The sequence below is a fragment of the Camarhynchus parvulus genome, chromosome 2 (assembly GCF_901933205.1).
Source record: "Camarhynchus parvulus chromosome 2, STF_HiC, whole genome shotgun sequence".
NCBI lineage: Eukaryota > Metazoa > Chordata > Aves > Passeriformes > Thraupidae > Camarhynchus > Camarhynchus parvulus.
In genome coordinates, this window is record NC_044572.1 from 65,330,465 (window position 1) to 65,351,208 (window position 20,744).

Sequence of the window (20,744 nt, forward strand, 5' to 3'; positions counted from 1 at the left end):
ATATGCCCTCAGTCAATCGACATCTTGCCTCTGTTTCATCTTTCATTATTTTTTTTCAGCCAGTGTTGCTCAGATGCTTGGAGCTGAGTCCTGTTTGCTCAGCTTGTCCAGGGGAGTGATCCTGGATTTTCAGCTCAGTTTTGATGCAGCACCTAAAAGAATTGCTGCCTTGGGAAGCAATTTCTGTTTATTATTTTGATTTATCCGAACTATAAGGAGTGTCACTTGATGTCAGTTCTCCTTTTGCAGAGGTTTGATCTCTTTTAATCTACTATTTAATTACTCCATTTTGAATTATTATTAATCCCGGACATTAGGGAAAATGGTTATCTTAGTAATCCAGTGAGGAAGAAGGTACCAAATTAACTGGTGTGGCTTTGAACAGTCCTGATCAGCCAGCATCTCCCATCAAACTCACAAGTGGAGCTGCTGCTTACTGAGTACCCTTGCACCCTGTGAACCCAGGTATTTAAATGGGTAAGTGCAGGCTGATGAGCAGACCTTCAGACAGTCGTTTTTTAAACATTGGACCTTGTTGTGTTAAGATTTTGTCCTTGCAGGACTGGAGAGCCCACGGCTCCTAATGGCTTCTTGCAAAATTAGGTTTGGCTTTCCATTTAGCTTTCATGTGACTCTGTGCAGTGCCACATGGAGCAGGAATTCTTCGTCTTTCCTTTGCAGACTGTCAGAACAGTGATTAAGCAGACAAAGGGATTGATTGTTTTTTAATGAAATAGTCTATCTGGCAAAAAATGAAGTCGGGCTCGCTGGAGACTATCCATGCTTTCAGTCGCCTCTTCAGAAATTCATGAATAGTTCCCTCAAGAAAACAACACATTTTTTTAAAAGCTTGAAATGCGTTTTTAAACATTTTGATTTTTCATCCTAAGTAGCATTTTGTTCAAAAAAACCCTAGCTGAATATAGTCTTTGTGAAAGGAGTAGAAATTGTTCCATTTTGCCTGGAATGCAATGCCTTGAGACAATGCTAAGTGTTTCTGTAATGGAAGAGGAAAGCTTGCCGAGAGTTGGAAAATTTTGTTTCCCAACACTGTGTCCCCCTTCTCGACCTTCTGTTCATCCAGTTAGCCAAAAGATCAGTTATTCACATAGCTCTGCCTCTATGTCAAGCAGCTATTAAAAAGTAATCACCCATTTATACTATCATAAAAAAGTCTAGATTGGAAAATATCTCTAGAGATCATCTGGTCTAACCTTGCATTAAATTATTCTTAGTCTAACTTGTGTCAGCACTTGTTCGGCAATCACAGAGATCAGTCAAAATTTATCAAGGGCCACTAATGAGCCAGCATCTTCAAGCCTGAAATCTGGGAAAAAATCTTCAGGTACCTCATGAGCTAATTTTCCCCATTTCCAAGGGTAACAATTCTTCATTAAAGAGGGAAAGAGAAAAGCCAGCTGCGCAGGTAAACACTTTATCACATTAAGGTAGTAATGTATAAATATTCATATTTCACAGTCCTCAGTGAAGACTAGGTCTACAGGTAGTTTATGCCTGAATGCATCAGTCTTTTGAAGTCTGGGTCCTCCAGAGCCCAAGGGATCAGTTCTTCAAACCTGTCTTCCTTTGATCCAAGCTCATAGATGCTTTTCATAGCTGGTGCCATTTCAGCTCATAGCAAAACCAGACATGGTTCTGAACGCTATTGCCATCTTCTTCCACAGGGGAAACATTTCCACAGCATCCTCTCCTGCCCCTCTGCTCCCAGGAACCAATATGCAGTTCGCAAGACAGCACAGAATTCTCCTTTTTTTCCACCTGGGATGCAGGACTTGTACTCCATGCTGGAAGATATTTCTCTAGGAGGGTGCGCCCACGCACCAAGCACAACAGCATAGCCCATGTAAAAAAAAATGTTTAGGCTCTATACCGCCCCCTTTCCCTTTTCTCCTCTTCTTCCCCGGATGCCAATAAAATACTCTCCTTTTTTTGGAGTTACTTCACTTCACAGCTGTTGGCTGCTCTTCCAGTTCTCAGCCCCCAGGCTTAAGTTCAGTTGCTTACTCAATAGGGAATGGCATTTGTCAATTCTAATGCCTGGTGTTAAACTGTGCAACTTAAAACCAGTTATAACCTTGAGCAAAATTATTTAATCGCAGGATTTAGCAGATTACAGGTTGAGAACACTATATAAACATCAGGCAGGGTTTTCAGGCTAAGCAGTTGGAGGCAGGGCAGAGAGGTGGCATTGCCTTTCTATTATCTTTCCACCTATCGCCCATGTTGTTAATGGCAGCAATTAATAGCCACAGGGGTTGCTATCATTTCCTCCACCTGGCAACAGAGTCACAGGCTGTTCCTCTGTCAGCAATTGCCAGAGGGAAGTGTTCTCTAAAAAAACATCCACCTACTTTGAGATGTCTTCTTGCACATCTCCATACTACATATATTGGGAAGTAGTGTGAGTAGTCAGCTGCATGTTCAAGACAGTCTTAAAACCTGTTCCTGGAATTTGGCTATTTGTCTGCACGGGGGCTCCTCTACAGAACACGCTTTAACTGGAGATTAAATAGCTAGTGGAAAGGCCCAAGTCATTGTAAATTGTCTGCATCTGCCCCCAAAAGACCTAATTCACATATATGTTTGCGCTTTTTCAATTTTTTTCTCTCATAATAGAATATGTTCTAGAAATAAGAGTTTGCGAACTCATTCTTGTTTGCAAGAAGTTTATTAAAATTTTTGGTGTTTTTGTTTAGAGAGTTTTTCACTTTTTGAATTATGTTGGTGAGGGCTATTCTTGTGACTCAAAGTGTGAGGCTCCTGCATCCTTTGTTTGTGGGGAAACTGGGGCAGAGCATGAGATTTCTCTGTTGTCACCATCAACAGAGAAGGCCTTTGACAGAAATAAAAGCTCTGATCCTTAGTCCATTCCTCTTTTCATTAGGCTATTCCATGTATTTCACTGTTCTATTCTCTATGATGGACAGAATTCCAGATTTTATCATCACTGGTAGCCTGTTGTTCAGGACTAGGCCACTGAGTAACTCTTTGCTCTCCATCATCAGTGCAGTCCTGGTACTGTTGTTAAATGTTGTAATGACCCAGGGGAATTGCCTGACTATTTACTCAGATTAATCTCCTGATTTTTCAGCCAACTAATTGGTTTCTATCCTGTTTTCTCTTCTGGATTCTATGCTGACTTTTTGCTGATTGCTGCCATCACCTTAATTTCTTTTACATATTGCTTGTGAAATTAAGTTCATCTAGCAGCAGCCTTGTAGTTGCCAAACTGCAATTTGTTTCTTATTTCTTAAACCACTCAGTTTCCTTGTGGCTAAATCCAACCAACCCTTCTGCCTTTCTCCCCCTCATCAAACATTGAATTGCAGAGATTTTCATGATGGCCATCCTAATGGAAGGTCTAATAGATAATTTTCTCTGGGAAAAACATTAGGGATTGCATCACCCAAATCTTCAAGAACCTGCGTCCACCAGTTCCTCAGTTGTCAGACACTTGATCTCAAGGTGAGCCAATATCACTTTTTCTCTTTTCTCCAGGGAGGTTTAGACACAAAATACTTTGTAGCGTGTCCTAAAGTTCAGGCTGGCTTCGTAAAGTCTCTGCCCAGTAAAGAGCTTCCAGCAAACTGTCATGACAGGAACACCAAACTTCCAGGAATTATTCTATCTTTGTCTGACAGTAGAAGACACAGGCAATTTCTCAACTTCAGATGGATGATGTATGTTACAAGCAATCCCTGAACACGGGACTACTGTACTTAGCATTTTATTGTAGGACTGTAAAGCAGATGTTATTGTATTTTAGCATTCAGTACATTTTTTCCTCAGCTGCTGTTATCAGAAAAAGTCCAAATGCCTTACACCAGTTTGTGCTTTTTAGTGTTCATCACAGTGATACAAAGATTTGGTCTAGCTTGTGCTGAGAAGAGCCCTGTGGGATGGCACTGCTCACATTGCCACAAGATAAGTAAAATTTCCAGCCCAGCCATACCGAGAGAATTTATGTCAGATCAAATTAGAATGTGATCTTTCTGTGGTGTCAACTGTACATGTAAGCTGCAGAATCCAGGAATGAGGATTTTTGGGCATATTCCCACTGCATGACCTGCCTTGTAGCTGGTGGCCGTACAAGCACCTTTGGAGACTGTGATACTCTGTGGCTTTTGCAAGGAAAATAAAGGAAAGGCTGTTCTCCTGTATGCTGTGTGCTTGTAAACGGTTTGAGGCAGTCTGACCCTAAATATTGATGATTCAGGTTAAAATTGTCTCCAGATGACAAGAAGTATTAATTTTTTTCCCTATTATCCCCAATACACAAATCTTTTTTCAAAACTAGATTATCTCCTAAAATAAAGAAGCTCTAATTAATTCTACCATTTTATCTGCAACAGGCACTGTTAACATCTCATATCATGCTCCAATAAATTTGCCCACAGAGATTAACAACATCTGAGTGGGGAAAGAAAGGGAAAGAAAAAACGGAGGGAAAGAAAGCCTTTTCAGCTGAAGACTAGGAACTATTCTTCTAATTAGCCCAAGTACAGAATGGCTTTAGCATGGCTATACTGCTTCTGGGATCAAATTAGTGTCTGTGTGGATCTCTGCTGCATCACCTTGAAGCTGCAGAGCTAGGCTGGGTATACCTAACACAGTGCTGCACATGTCCTACAGGGAAAGTCCCATTATAAAGTAGACCATCCTTGCTCCTTATCAAAAGCTAAAGTAGAGACAAGCCTGTGGTAAGGAACAGTTGCTGACAAAAGTTGTTCAAATGTGTCATGACAACATAAGGCCTTCCTTGCTCAAGAATGTAACCAGGCAAGACCTCGATGTAGGAGTACGCAGAGAAAAAAGCTTTGTGAAGGAGCCATGTAGGATATCAGATTGCTATAAGTATCAGCAGCTGCATTGAGTTCAGTCTGTTTATAGAGAGCTAGAGGCTGACACTTTTTGAACAGGTCTAAATTTATTCCAAAGAAGTGGTAGAAGGAGACATTGGAGAGACAGAAAACACAGGTGAAAAAATAGGCTTCTGCTGTAAATTTATGTTTGTGCTGCATGTGAAGGAAATGGGAGCTTGTGACACTGCTGATTTGTGTTGGACAAAGTGATTTGCATAAAGGATGGGACCAGAAATATGAATCAAAACCGTACACTTTTTTTTCCTTAAACAATGGCAAAGTTTATATCTAATAATTCAAGTTCTATGTATGTGGTTCCATGCTTTCTGATTCCAACAGGGACTTTGAAATGGAAATGCCAAACTTGGTATGCAGGGCATGATGGATCACCATGTATGCATAGGAATAAAAGGGTTGTCATTGGAAGTAATTTTGCGTTGAATTACACAATGTGTAATCCAATTGAAATCAGCAGAACGGCACAAGGTGTAATGTAGTGTGCAAAACGTGATCCATTGCATGCAATTTTAACAGGGATACCACAGCACTCATCTAAGTAATGTGCTAAAATTGAATTTGTGAAAGGTAAGGGAGAAGAATTGTGAAGAATGGATGCATTTTATAATTGGGAAAATACTTTTTCAGAATGTGATGAAATATATATTTTTAAGGCTAATTTATTACACTTGGAAATTGTTTGCTTTGTAATGGTGCTGTCAGATCCTCAAAATTTGGCAAGTTACCCCACTGGCATAGAGTGGGACCAGCCAAGCCTGTCAGCCTGGGAGAACTTAGTATCCATTTTCCCCATTGACGTGCATCACATTATCTAATACTGTTTCTAAAAGAATTCCATCATCATCATCAGTAAATCTTTTTCTCATGCCCTCGACCAACAGCATTCCCCAGGAAAAGTAGCAGGTCTCACACTGGCATCCCTTGGCACAGTGCCCTCTGTTGCCTGCAGGAAAATAAAAAAGGGAAAAAGAACTAATTTCCATGCTGTATCTTTGTTTAAACAGCAGAGAAGGCAGTAAGTCTTGCAGGACTAGAGCTGGGGGTAAATATTGTGGGTGCCATGAGTACCATGCGGTGCTTTTCAGGGGTCAGGGCAGGTGCAACACGATCTGCACTGCTCAGGAAGAACCCCTTCACCAGTGTCCCATCAAAGCTGACAAGTGGGTTTATTCAAGGCTTGCAATATGAACACAAGACACAGTTATCTGATTTCCTCATTACCTATGGTGTCTGCTGAGGATAAGGAGAATAACATGTGATACCTTTAATTTTTTTTTTTTTTAATTGGGAAGTCACCTGATGTTGGTAGTGTTTAACGAGCTGGGTCTTCAAGAGAAAATCTATTGTCCAGTCACTGGTGAAATGCTCTTCAGTATGAAGGTGCCATTAACATGCAAATTTTTATTGACTGCTATTAATGAAAATTAAATAATGGAATAAAGTTAATGCCCTCAGGAATCTTATTTTAGATCTACATAGAAAATATTTATTTATACATATAATATAGAAAATAATGTTAGATATGTATATGTCAAATGGACATGAGCTAAATGTGACCAATATCCTGAGTCAGTAATAATAATTAAGAGTGCAAACTAAAAGTATACCTACTGACTAATGTTAATTCTTTTTTTTCCTTGAAAAAAATGAGGATGGAAAGTAAACACTGCTTTATGGACTGCATATTAATTCACTATGTTCTACAAGACTGTAGTTTTACTCTTAGCATCTTCATAACATTTTGATATGAGTAATTCTAGCAATACAAAATTTTGGAGTAAAATCTTAGATTTGTTTTTCTTGTGAAAATTTCAAATTTCCCTACATTATTTTCCACTTTTAAGACACTGCCTATATGAAGTAAGAACTTATAAATTCACTGGAAACTGATTCAATTTTTCACTGTGCAGGAACTCCTACTATTTATGCAGTTTTCATTGATGATTTTTCTTTGGTTCTGCATTCTGTGAGATTCTTTTTAAGGTGAAAGGCTTCATTCTCCTCTCTTATTCTTTAATCCTTTTGAATTATTTTCTTAGAGTTCTTTATATATTTTTCAAAGTACCAAGTAGAATAAAAGGCTCACATAAGCAACTTATAGATATCGAACTCTATCAATGTAGGTACTGAAAACAGGTGGCTGGGAGTGCTAGTCACATAACCCATCATGACTTGGAGGAAGGGTAAGTGAAGTAGATGGAAATGCTGGAAGTGGGACCCTTGCTTTACCTTCCTTCTAATCCCAAGTCTTGGTTCTTCCTGGCTAAGTTGGGGAGGTCACTTTTTTTTTGAGGACATCCAAGTCTGACCCTAGGACACTGCTTTGGCTCTCATAAAGAAGTGGGGAAATACATCATCACGGAGCCTTCAGTCTGGGCTGCCCAAAGGGCCTTGTCTGCTAAGTAAAATGAAGAGTATCCCCAGGGAAATAAATCCAGTTCTGTTGAATGGAGAACGTGAGTATTTGCTATGATGTTCCCTAATAGGAATTGCAGCTGAAATCAATGCTTTAAGTCAGGTGTGGGAAAGGAGGACTACTCTTTTCCATTCCCAGCTGCACCACTGTTTCAAAAGCACTTTGGGTCAAAATGATGTATCAGGCTGGAATTTCATCTTTCCAAAATGCCTCTGTCTTATTCTATCTGATGCAAAAGGCTTCTAGGAGTTGCCTTAGTAATGCCCAGTAATGTTCTCCCAAGTCATTGGTAGACACATGTTAACCATGCTGCTGTCTGAAAAGGGACTTGTTACTTATCATGGCAAGTTTGTGCAGACCATACTGTCTGCATACTGTCTTCTAAAGAAAGATGGCTCATGCCAATTTTTTTTCTTTTACCCTGAAAATCAAGCTTCATTCTTGTTTATTCAAGCTTTTAGTAGTCAGTCATCTGGCTATTGATAGTTCCTTAATTTTTACTTTGATTGGGAGGCGCTTAACAAATCCAACAGAGTTTTGTCTATTCTTTCATTAAATTAAAAACCTCGATCAGTAATACAACATAAATTGAATAATGGCCTGTTACCCAAATTCTGTGCTATACCTTTCATGTGTAATTGATACGGACTACCTAACCTCTCTGTGGAGTAGAGGACAACATAGAAATTCAGCTTAGTCATGCCTTTCCTGTGTGGTATTCTCAGGACATAGATGGCATAATTGACTACAGACATCTTAGTTTAAAAGCCATCTTTTAAGTTTCATCCAGTCCTAGTAATTTGTGTACAGTCCCATGGGCTGTATCCAAGGATTATGCTAATTTTATTAGCAACTCCTCTTGCTTTAATTAAACTATATGAATTCCCATCTGGTCACTGTTGTGCCAACACCCTTCTTTCCTTTTTTATTTTAATGTATAGCTAATTTGTAGGTTTGCATTTCTATTCTGATTTCCTGAATTATCCATTGTGTTTTCCACATGAAATAACACAATTTTGAGGGGTGAACTGGACTTCAAATTGACCTAATGGGTTTAAGGGAATCTCTGGATCAAAGCAAAGACCCAACTTTCTAAAGTTGGCCAGGTCTTTTTGGGAACAGGTCGTCAAAGTATCTTGCCCTGTTGAAGGCACCAACCTATATGGTGCTGCTCAAAATACCTACAAGCAAGCTCTGTATAAACATTTACTATGTTTATACCACAAAGCAGAGCAATGTGAATTCCTTAGTGGACTGTTAATTTACATGTTATACACTTTCAAATATTTCCAAAAGCAAATGTGAAATGATTAGTAATCTCTTCACATGCTCACAAAATGTTATTAGCAAAATGCCTTGGGCAGTGTGTTATGTTGACTAAAACTGATAATTTTGTATTTTAAAACTGAAGCAACTCCCACTGCCCCTGAATAATTTTAGGGCCTGCCCAGAGCCCAGACCTTCTGGTCACACCACTTCTCAAGGTGCGTGTTGAGCTGAGGGGGAAAAACCCAAGAAACCCACAAACAGCGACATCCCCCATCCAGTGACCTAAGGTTTGATTGATTCAGCTCTTCTGAAAGCCTCAATTAAAGTTTTCTGTGGAGTCCTGCATTTTAAAATGGCTTGTTACCTATAAAATCACTGTGAGGAGGTGATTTTGTTGTTTACCACCTGTTCTGCTTATGTAAGCTTTAAAATGTGTATGTTGCTCTGAAGAAATCAAGCCTGGTGGTTCTTTTTCCTTCTGCATAACTGTCTGTCACCAGCTGTGTGTGGTTCTGACAGAGCCAAAGCCCTGGACAAAATATGTCATACTCCTCAAAGTGTTGATGTTGTTCTTTTTTTTGAAGAGGACCAGAGAGCAAGCTATTTAATGGTATTTGTTAATGTATCTCTTGTTTTTTGAATAATGGTTTCCATGCCTTGCAGATGCAAATATAACATGACACTTCCTTCTAAATACCACTTATTCTGTCCAGAAGATTTGCCTAAAATCTACCCCTCAAAGTTTCGCACCAGACTCGCGTGGGATAATAAAATTCCATAAAGGCCATTGTGATAGTAAGATTGTGCAAAAAGCCTGTGCCATAGCCACGTATTGTTTGCATGGGTGCAAAACATGTTCCAGCAATTTACATTTACAGCTATGAAGTAATTGAATAAGGAAATGCATCATCATTTTCTTTTTTAGCACATAGGTGAATTATGTCACCAACATGTGAAGGGGTGTTCATATAACATCATGGTGCTTTGTGCTAGAGAAAAACAATTACAGTGAATAAGGTAGAATGGCTCTGTTATTGCAGTACATAAGACTTTGATTACATACTGCCAAGATTCATACCAGCCTAGTAGTTGTTGACAGATAAAGTAACAAAAATGAAACTCATTTATTTTTTCTTTATTGAGACCTCAAGGTAAAGCAAATTTTCAGTTCTTGTACTTACTACATTGAAGGAACAAAGACTGACAGTCAAAATGTGCCAGTCCAGAAATATAAATTAAACCTAGTTTCATATCAAAGTTTCATTTAGTCTCTGAAAAGGAGCTGCTGCTTGGATTATTTTTGATCCTAAAACAAATACACTGTAGACAACTGTAGTGTATCTTGGATGAATTAACCCCCTCATACATTTAGCTTTTATGTATTTTCCAGGATACGCATCCATGTCTATTCAAGCAATTAAAACATTTGTTATGGACCTAATTATTTTACTTCTTTTCCCCATGTTTAATAACAATTTACAGTGTTTGCAAACCCAGTGAAAATGTGGATGTTTTTAACAGAGTGTAGCACTTTTGCTGAAGAAAATACATATTTTGAGGAAAAATTTTCTTCCCTCCCTGCTTGTGTAAGGAAAATTCTTCTGGCTTTTACCATCAGTTCTTCCAGGCAGCTAGATGCAGTATTATTTTATGATAATTGTAACAAATTATTTTTTAGGAAATTTGTTTATTTTCTAAAGAACAGATAAAAGTAGCTGTTAAAATAGCCAAGAACTAAAATGAGTGGATTTATCCCATCAAAATCTTGGATTAGTTACCTAGTCCAACTGAACATAATTGCTGTTCAGATTAATGAGGCAGTATCCTGGTATCTCCTCCGTAATTAAACACTTCTCTGGTTCAATACAGTATTAAAGATGCACCAGACGTTGAAACCTCAGTGGTGAAATTTAAAACTGTTGAAATTGGAGAGGTCAGCTGTGAAATACAAATTCCTTTGCAGTATGGAAAATTCGCTCGTCCGGTGTGTTTCAAGAATAATTTGACTTATATTGGGGATGCTGTATTTGTGGAAATGCTTCTTATCTTTCTGCCATCTAAATGTGAGAATTATTTTTCATTAGTTCCTGAGAAAAAGTAACATAAAGTGCACTTGTTTCCACAATTACCTTTTCTGACCTTTCACAAGATGATTGCAGTACCAGTAGGCTTAGAGAACTTGTTAAAAAAATTAAGCTTGTAAAGTAGCAAAAAATGCCCCTTTGCTTGCTGGTGTCGATTTCAAAATTAACATTTTAGTTCATGTGCTTCTAATAATCGCTGACCCTTACTTCATGTGCTTTCCACAGGAAATGAATACAGCAGAAATTACTTTGACCCGTTGATGGGTGAGGAAATAAACCCAAGGCAGTGTGGGATGGAGGTCAGTGAGGAAGGTGAGGCAGAATTAAGTATGTAATTTTGGTGTCAGAATATTCTTTTCCATTCATGAAAATGAGGTGTCAGAGATCACATATGCAGTTCTATTTAAATATTGAGGTTTACAATTTAAATTCTAAGCCTTAACTGCTCTGAACGCGATAGCCAGTGTACACAGACTTTGATCAAGGACAGTGAGTTAATGGGCAGGTAAAAATGAGGCTGTTCTGTATTCACTCTACTACTGTAACAAAATGAAACATGCTCCGTGAGCGTTGTCTACACCATATTCTTTTTAATTAATGAAGTTAGTCCAGAACTGAGAGCTAAGCTCTAGCTTTTTCACGGTCCTGCTGCCAAAGTCCTCCTCAGAGAGCAATTTTATTACAGAGTTGAATGTGTGTTTGCCTAACAGAAGGAAACCCCAGAGTTAGTAAAAGTGCACGAAGAGGCTTTTTTGGTTTTCATTTTTGCCAGTTTAGGCGAGATATTTAGTTTTGCTCTCTGTGGGCGATAGCAACCGGTGGGAGGGTGTGACTGCAGAGCTGGAAGAACAGAAGTTATGCATAGGTATGAGAGAGATTAACCAGGAGGTATTGTCTAGCAGAGGAAATTCTCCTCTGCTGTCACGGCTTTTAGATAAAAAGGGTGGGAACGGGCCTGCCTGAATTTGCATGGACTTAAGAACATCATCATGGTAATGAAGTGCTTAGCTATGCACTGAGTGCTTTGGCCCGGCTCCTGTTGTTAAGCACTAACAAGCCGAAAGCACGCAAGAGCCAGCTCTCCTGTGTTACCTTGCTAGCCCTTGGCTTCTCTAGAGTCTGTGCTTATTTGTACTGCAGAGACTCTCTAGGTGCACAGCTGTAGTCAGGTCTAAAAAAAAGTTATCTGTTGTGTTTCAAAGTTGTTCACTTCTGAAAATCATGAGAAACTCTGAGCCCACATGGAGGTTTTAAACTTTTGAGACAAAAGCTTGTGTGATTAAAAAAGCAGGCTCTGTTGCACATAACTGACTTGAATTTCTGTGTTCTGGTGAAAAAAGAAATCAAGGTTGATCAAGGTTGAGTTATATCTAATCCAAATTATTTCCCCATTCATTGTGTAGGATAGCAGTGTAATACCTTGGAAGTCAACTTCTGGCTCAGAGTTTTTAAAGGAAAGGCTTTTTTCCTGTTGGTCCTGCCTTGGTTCATCTTATGAAAAAGCTTTATGAGTCATGATCTGCTTCATGACCAGAGAATGAAAAGCAGATTAGATTTATGTATCTGTGCATGCACACCTGAAAACATGTACAGACAGAGCGGTGACATAAGGGATATACGGAAATGCAGTTCTCATTGGGAGGAAATGTTCTCTTGACTGTGTTAAAGAGGCTGAGTGATAAACTTAATCATAAATGCTGATTTTGCATTGTGTGGTGGGGGTTTATTTATTTTAGAATTTGGAACAGGCTCTTAGTCCATAGATTTCCAGGGTTTGGAGTGGACAGATGGTTTTAGTCAATTGCATATCATGCTAAGCCTGAGGTCCATGTGTGAGGAGCTGCCTTTTGGTGGTCCTCCTTTGTCTCCCTGGCAAAAATGTTGCTCAAATGTTGGGATAACTCTTGCTTATTAAAAGTCAAATAGCATTAGTACCAGCCTCAGGTTGGCTGTGTGGACCTCTGTAGAGCAGGTATAATGCTGTATTTATCAATACCTCTGCCAAGAGCAAAACATTTACCTTGCAGACATTGAAAAGGTGCCTGGACATTGTCCTGGGCACCTTGGCTCTGTTTGAGCAGGGGAAGCTTGACTAGATGGACTCAAGAGGTGCCTTCCTACCTTAAGTAGTCTGATTTGTCATTACTTACAAACCAGGCTCACTCTCTGGCTTATTTTTCCTTGAAGAAGTGTTAAATTAGTGGAAGTATATTTGTATGTAGAGGATGGATTAAAAAAAGATGGTCAGAACTAAAGCTTGGTCCTGCATGGTCATCCCTTGATTGGAAACCATACCGGTTTACCTCTTCTTTCCAGGTTCTCATGAGCAAGAGTCAAAACCAGAAAAACATCAAGAAATCGGGGCACATGTTGAAGTCAGACTTAGAACTTTAGGAAGCCAGGCTCAATGACCAAAGAGAATATCCGGTGAAAAGCAAATCTTCAGCCACTAACTATTATTTAATGGGTTATTCTGTGAGAATTAAGATATTGGCAATTATCTTTCTTATATTTGATAAATTAGATTTGTTCTGGAAATTTGTATGAGTCCATAATGCCCTGAGAGCAAACAATGTCCCACTATGGATTTTCTTCCTCCCTTGCAAAGGGAAGGTTTCAATGTTGCAGGCTAAAAGAAATGTAAGACATTCTATATTTTCAGAAGAGCTTTGCAGAAGCCACTACCTTCTTTGAAAGATCAGTGTAATTGAAAAACTTGCCTCTGAAATTTCATGGGAAAAAGAAATTTATTCATTGAGATTCTATTGAGCACTTAAAAAGAGTCACCCAAACCTGCATGTAGCTATACTTCAATCTACCAGCCTTGTATGCATTTCTTTGGTCTTCTATCTGCCTGTTTCACTAACAACTTAGAGAAGTCAGGGTGTGGAAGATCTGGAGAGAAAATGGTCCCAGTTGCTCATTTCTCCCTTGAATGTAGAGCCTTTAAGTAAATTTTTTTTCCAGGTCTCATGGAAAAGGGTAAGTGTGCATGTCCTTTGCTGCTTTAAAAAAATCTGCAGATATTACTGAAAATTTGAACTACCAACCAGCCACAAATTCAAAATTCATAGAGTGTTGTAATGACTATACACACTAGATAATGTGTTAGTATTATGGACAGCAAGGTAAAATTTCTAATGAAGATTCAAAATAATGTTAGAATAAATTGGGTATTTCGATTTTCATTAGGAGTCAAATATAATTAATCTGGCAATCTGAATATAAACAGTCATTTCAGCTACTCTATTAGCAGAATTTATAAACCAGTTTCGGTCCAGATCAACATATAATATTGCCCACCATTTAAAAGTATATGACTATATTTTTTATTTTGAATTGTCTTGCTTCAAACAAGTGACTGTAATTTTATTCTGAGCTATGAAACTAGCACTGTAAAAACTATCTTCAAGTGTCAAAGGGCTTCCTAAGTTTTGTATTTTTATATCTTTACTTTCAATTTAAAATAGTATTTCGTGAAATACTACTGGAAGAAACTATAGCTGTTTCACTGTTGTTTTTTAAAGATCCTGTGAAATTTGATGAGCAAATCCTTTACTCTAAACTGATGAAGCTTCTAGATGAAGAAAACAAGATGCTGAACTTCCAAGGTAAATACCAAAGTCAATTGCATAAAGAAAAATAAAACTCTTTTGAGTCTGCATGTGGGGAGGAGAGAGGGTAATCCATCCCCTTGAACTCAGAAGGCAAAGGGATGATGATTTTAATGCAATTCTGTAAGGTCTTTTTCTCCAAATGTTTTTGTTTTGTGTCATGTTTATGTGGTTTTAACTGTAACTTAAGTGGCGTGTTCTCTCTAGATTGCTTCACTGCATGTTGAATTCCACACTTATGAAAGAAGGCTGGAAATATCATTGCTTATGTGTTCAAATCTAGAAATGGAAATCCTTACTTAAGCTGATAAATGGGTAGGCACTTTGTCTGATGCACAGGTCATGTTACACTGTTTCAGGTTATCTATACAAGAATTCACACTAACAGAGGAGTAAGAAAGTGTTTTCTGTGGCTTTCTTAGAAAATACAAATTGATGTTCCATCTACAGTAAAAACAAGTATATGAGAAGAGATTTCTTCACCTCAAGTGAACAATCTTACTTTGATTTCACTAATTTTTAAGGCATTTAAGGCATTACTTAAGTCCTGTTTGATTCACGAGACCTTTACCATCACAGCCTTTACACAAGGCCCATGTCTGCTGCTCTCCTCTGGTTCATCCCAGGAGAAGTGACATTTGCACAAGCCCAGCTCAGAGCTGTCCTTGTATTTTTTACCTATCCACCCCCTCCTTTTTCAGCAGATGTCTTTTGTGTAAAATTATTTTTTGTCCTTTGTGTCTGTATGAGGCTTCCTGTTGTATTTCAGCAATACACGGGCCTAGTCTGTCAGAGACAAAGCAGGCGGTTGCCTATGGCACTGGCGCTCCAGAAACTGCAACTTGTTTTATGACTATTTTGTTAATAAGCAACTTTGTTCTGGAGGAAGCAAATGTTTTCATTTGCCTACGGTTGCAAAATCTCGTGAACTGGCACTGGTCATATCAGTAACATCTTTGAAACCCATTTTATCTCATTTAAATGCAAGGAGGAAAAAGTGCAACAATCACAACTAAATTCATGCAGATAGTTTAAGCAAAAACCTTTAACTTATTTGAAAGATCTCAATTGTTCTATGTTAATGTCAATTCTGGGACAAGAAAATGTATCAGCATGAGTGTCTCACTCTCCATGTGCACATCAGAGCCCCCTGTGCAGGCGTGAGGGCAGCAAATGGGGGATGCACTGCAGGCCACTGCTGTCGTGTGTCTCAAGCTGTGCCTCGGTGCTTTTATTTCTTAAAAGTGCCATGATGGGTATCAGAGCTAGTCCTGTGGGTGAAGCTGCACACTGTTCTAGCTGAATTTATTACTTTTTCTTGCTTGGGTGAAGCAAATCCAGAAAAGAGAGATTTTCCTGGGGACATGAAGCTTGTGCGGTTTCCACCTCTGTGCATATATCAGGGTGTATTTATTTCTGCCCATGTTTTTCCTTCCCAGTATTTGAACCAGTTGGTCACTTCCAACCCTTTTTTTTTTTAACAGGGAGCAAGTCTCACAGGTATGACTTCCCTACCAGTTTTATGAAAGTGGGCAGTTGAGCAGAGCAGACAAGCATTATTAATGTCTCCACCGAAGGAAAAGTTAATATAGAGTTTGACCCTTATTAGCATCAGAAAAACCATAGAAAACTAGGATTCATTTGGTTCCACTCTTACAGAACTGCTTCGTTTCTTCATTTGGCCACTGAGCTGAAAGATCATGCAGTCATACAGTCCTAATTAATAGATGATCCCCAAAGGAAAGGAAAGAACATGGCTCAGAATTTATATCATTGTATATTTAAAGCATTTTGTGGCTGAGTAACCTGTTGGTCACTCTTGTGGTATGTGTTATTTCATATTATAAGGCAACTTAAAAGGCAACATGGGTTGTTTGCTTTGAAAGATATAGACTATACATGTTTTTGCTTTGCATTTTTGTCAATATACAGTTGTGATCCATGAACATTTAAAATGATGATACATGATTGCCATAAAAAGTAATTTCTATTATATTGTTCTTTGGCAAGAATCAAAAAAATTGAAGTGCCAAGTTTTGCAGAATTTTAGTTGTCTGAACCTGGTGCATGAGCCTTCAGTACTGAACTTTTTTAGATACAATTTGTGCATGGTTTTCTAGACCAAGTAGCCAAAATTATTTTTCCATATGGAGTTTGTTGCATCTTTATTCATCAAACACATCCTGAGGTGTAGTCTGCTGCTGAATATACTCTTTAAATTATCATCTCAGTATATAAACTGCTGCTATCTGATAGAGAAATACAGATAGCATCAAGTAAATGAAGTCACAAGCAGTCAAGCTAATACCGGAAAGATTTTTAATTACAGTCCAGCATCTGCAAATACAGCCTGTGCTGAAGTGATTTAAGCTACAAGGAAAGCATGACTCTCAGGGTTAGGTACATCCAAAGCAATGAAAACATTTGATGCCCATGCTAACAACTTCAAGCAGTAAGTTTTTAATTAGTTTTTAACTCTGGCTTCTTTTGTAGAGCAAGGATTTGGTTGCTTTTTCTTTTGGTCAAGTGTTGTTCTGGGGCATGACCTCAATCCTCCAACCTGTGGATAAGTTCAAGCAAGGACCAACCTGATGCTGACCAAGTTTGAGAAGTTTCTTTGCAAAGACCCTGCAGAAGAAGAAGATCAGCTGAACTAACCCTGTTCTCTCCTTGTTTCCAATGCAGGGAAATGAGCAATTGTGCTTAAATGAGCATATGTATCTTTTAATCAAATATTTTTCAAATCTAAATTGTAATTTATCACTCTGTTTTTCAGAGGTGCTTCCCTTGAAAAGGCTTTTGAAAATGCTCTCTTCTTTTGCTCTTTTTTGACAAAATTTATGCTGATGAGTCCAGTGTCTTCCACCAAAATTGAGTTCACTTGATATGATTCCTCACAAAAGTAAGGAACACAAAAAAGAAAAAGTATATTTTGATGGATTGCTCCATGTTTATCTTTCTGAACCAAATGGTTTTACTCCCTTTTTGACTATTGCTCTACCCTGAATCTACTGACTTCCCAGGATGTAAACTTGCAGTGCTCCTGTGAAAGCAGTAAAGCAGCTGATTTATACCAGCTGAGCATATGGCCTGTTGTGTACAGCACAGCGTCAAGGGGAACAAGAGATGCTCCGTCTTCTGCTTTTGGCAATGTTTCTTTTTCCTGTGCTTCCTGGGTTTTCTCTCTCCGAGCCAAATCCTTAATGTTACAGTAAATTTAAATGTAAATATTGTTTTGTTTTTGCTGTTAATAGTTGTAGGTCAAATCACTTTTCATTAGGTTTGTAAAGTGCTACATGAAGGGATGTGTACCCTAAGGTAATGGTTTGAGTTGTTTATATCTACTGTACATTTCCCCCAACATGATTTTGAATTGTATCCTGTTGTAATTAAATAGAAAACCCACCCTACTTCCTGTGTGTTGGTGGCACCGAGGTGATTTAAGTACTCGGGAGGCTTAACAATTAAAGTCATTAAACAATGAGCAGTGAGCAAAACTGGAAATGTTAATAGCCTTAGTTTTATCTTTCCTTTTCTGGTCTTCATTAGAGAATGAAAGACTTCAAAGGAGACTGAGGGAAAAAAACCTCTCTTTTAACTGCTTTCATGTTGTAGGATGGACAAAGAGAAGCAAATAACTAGATATGGCAATTTCTTTAAGAGATAGGCACAGAGAACTATAAAAGCTTACACACAGAAATATGAAGCAAGACAGATAGATGTGGGCAATCTGATATCTTATTTTGTAGTGATCCTAATGTGGAGACATGAGCAAAATTAGTTGTTATTACTTATGATCCATACTATTAGTACTATAGCAGATATCAATGAGAGATCTAATTTTTTTTAACATAACATGATCAATTAAACTGAAAAAAAGACAATATTTCTTTTTCAGGCTGGCTTTATGAATGAGATTTATTTTTATTTATGTGGTGCATGTACTCTTTGATTCTGCATATGTCACTGCAGTGAAATCAGGGTAGTGGTGTGGGTGTGAGCAGAACTGGACCAAATTAATTAGGCAGGAGCTGCATGCATACACCTAGGAAAAGGAATCTAATCATTTGGGGTGAATTGAAAGGAACATGAAATGCTTGATGTAGTTTCACCTAAAACTCTCATTCAATTGCAATTATTACTCTTCCTCAGGAAGGAATGCCAAAGTTGTTCCAAATCCCAGTCCCTCTAAGATTAACAGGTCAGCAAAATGCCAGTGGAAATGTAGATCATGCCTTTTAAAAAGTACCTAAGGAACAAGTTGCACATACTAAATTTGTACCTGAATTCTGGTGTTGCACTTGAGGACAATTTTCCTGGTACTGGCACTTGGCACGTGTCAGTTGTCTTACTGATGCTCTTTCATACTTAAAGTGTTGGTGGGCCAAACATACTAACTGAGAGGGTAGTAACCAGTGAATGAGCTCCCATTTGCTGAGAAATAATCTGCCACTTTTGTTTCCAGCAGCCCGTGTCGTTAGTGAAGATTTTCCGGATGCTGTAACGCCTGTCAGCTCCAGTAAGGCATGTGACCTTCACAGGGAGCTCGAAGATGAAGAGATTCCTTCATATATCGAACAGTTTGAGAGAGATGTTCAGGATGACATAATTCTGCTTGGCAGCTTTTCACTGGAACAGGTCAGAGTTAAGAACTATAAGACAATTTTATCACTTGCTTCATAACATGATGCTGGCTTGTTAACCTTGTACACCCCAATTCTATTTCTCTGCCTGGTGATACTTATATTGAAAGAGGAAAGGATAACCATTGTCATTGGCATGCTTTATGCAACTGGCACTTCGCTAAGCTAACAGCAGGACCTTTATCTTTGTCTCCATTTCAATGTGAATAAAAATAGATTGCCTTCATGGCTTCTTTCCCAAATAGTGGAAGATCTCTGACTGCTATGTAGTAATATTGCAATTGAGTTTCAATCAAGAGACTAAGTCTAGGACATCTCTCTCTGCCACATTTAACAGAGGCTTATTCATCAGTGAGCAAGTTCGGATTGGAGCCCAGGGAGGATTTATGTAGCAATGTTCATTGTACAGAGGACAAGATTATTTCCCCATTATAAATCTGTTATGTTTGTCAGGGTGGTAAAGCTTTCTAAGGTTTCTTTTTGTCATTCATGGCATGAAGAGACAGGTTCTGGTTCATGTTGACAAAGGCACAAGTTTGCAGGGCTGAAATGATACTTGTGGGCACCTAATGACCATTTGTCCCTTTGAAAAATTTCATACTAAGACTAGAGGACAGGAAGAGAGATTAATTGATGAATCTATCATTTTTAATTAGCAACATGAGAACAGCGCACTGGCTCTGATGGGCTTAAAATAGGTTATCCAGTGACTGATGGTGATCTAAGCTTTCTTTTATTTTCAGGGGAAGTTTTTAGATTTTTTTTTTCCACTGCAGGACTAAACCTTATCATTGCCTTCTGCATGATGGTGAGGGACACAATTCTCTCCTTACTGCTTTCCTCTAAATTCTGTAGCTATATTGCATGCCTTGTGGCTTTTTTATATCTGTATGCATCATGCGTGGAAGGTAGTATGGGTAATACTGTTCAGAGAATGCGAAATGGAAGGGAACTGTGAGGGAAAAGGACTCAGATGGTACTAAGAACCTCATCTGCCTCAAGGGACTGGCGGAGAATGAACCAGGGAATAGGAGAACAGAAAGTGCTGCACCTTTCCAGAAGATTATAAAATGTTGAGAATTTGCACTTTAACTATGTTTGGGGTATTCAGATGCCCCCAAAGCTTCATGAGGCTCTGTGAGACCTAAAGGAACACAATACCCTCCCTCTAAACATGGTCACATGGCTGATCATCTTGGAATCTTTTTGGAGGTATTCAGCAGTTTGTTTCCTAGACAGAAAAAATGTATTGGGTCACCCCAAAACTACATTCTGCTTTTTAACTGACAACTACATATGTGAATTTACATGTAATACGATACAATACAATAGTGCTTTTCTTCCTTATATTAGTCCAAAAGAAAGGAAATCCTCATTCAGTGGGGTTGATTGAGCTGGTCTACCATGAGTTTTCAGAGAGGGACTCATTCTTTTCTTTGCAAAATGAGGTCTTGAGTGTCTGTGTTTTATGTCCATTCCTCACACATCTCTAACTTCAGTTTTTCATGCCCTGCTAGGGAATTTAGTTCCACTGACCTGGTATTAGTTGTCACATCTGCACTCTGCAATACAGAGAGTAAGAAGAGGATCCCTGTAAAATACATATTGTCTTCTAGATCAGTGATCTGTACATCCATCCCTTCCTTAAAAGACTACAGAAATGGTGTACTCAGTCCCTTTGAACAGAAAATAGAAGAGCTGACATTGGAAGTAGATGCTGCAAACATCATGTCATTGTATTGGGTTTGCAAATTTTGGTAGTGGGGGGGGTGGCTACAGGGGTGGCTTCTATGAGAAGCTGCCAGAAGCTTCCCCCA

General features: G+C 38.6%; 1 protein-coding gene across 1 annotated transcript in view; it reads left to right on the plus strand.

The window, feature by feature from the left end:
• The window catches only part of OFCC1 (orofacial cleft 1 candidate 1), a 27,295-nt gene extending 7,227 nt beyond the window's left edge, over positions 1 to 20,068 (plus strand). Inside the window, exons 4-7 of the mRNA XM_030963952.1 lie at positions 10,896 to 10,982; positions 14,198 to 14,281; positions 18,753 to 18,922; positions 20,039 to 20,068. Coding sequence (XP_030819812.1) covers positions 10,896 to 10,982; positions 14,198 to 14,281; positions 18,753 to 18,922; positions 20,039 to 20,068 — 371 coding nt within the window. The remainder of the gene's footprint in view (positions 1 to 10,895; positions 10,983 to 14,197; positions 14,282 to 18,752; positions 18,923 to 20,038) is intronic.
• The last annotated feature ends 676 nt before the right edge of the window (positions 20,069 to 20,744 follow it).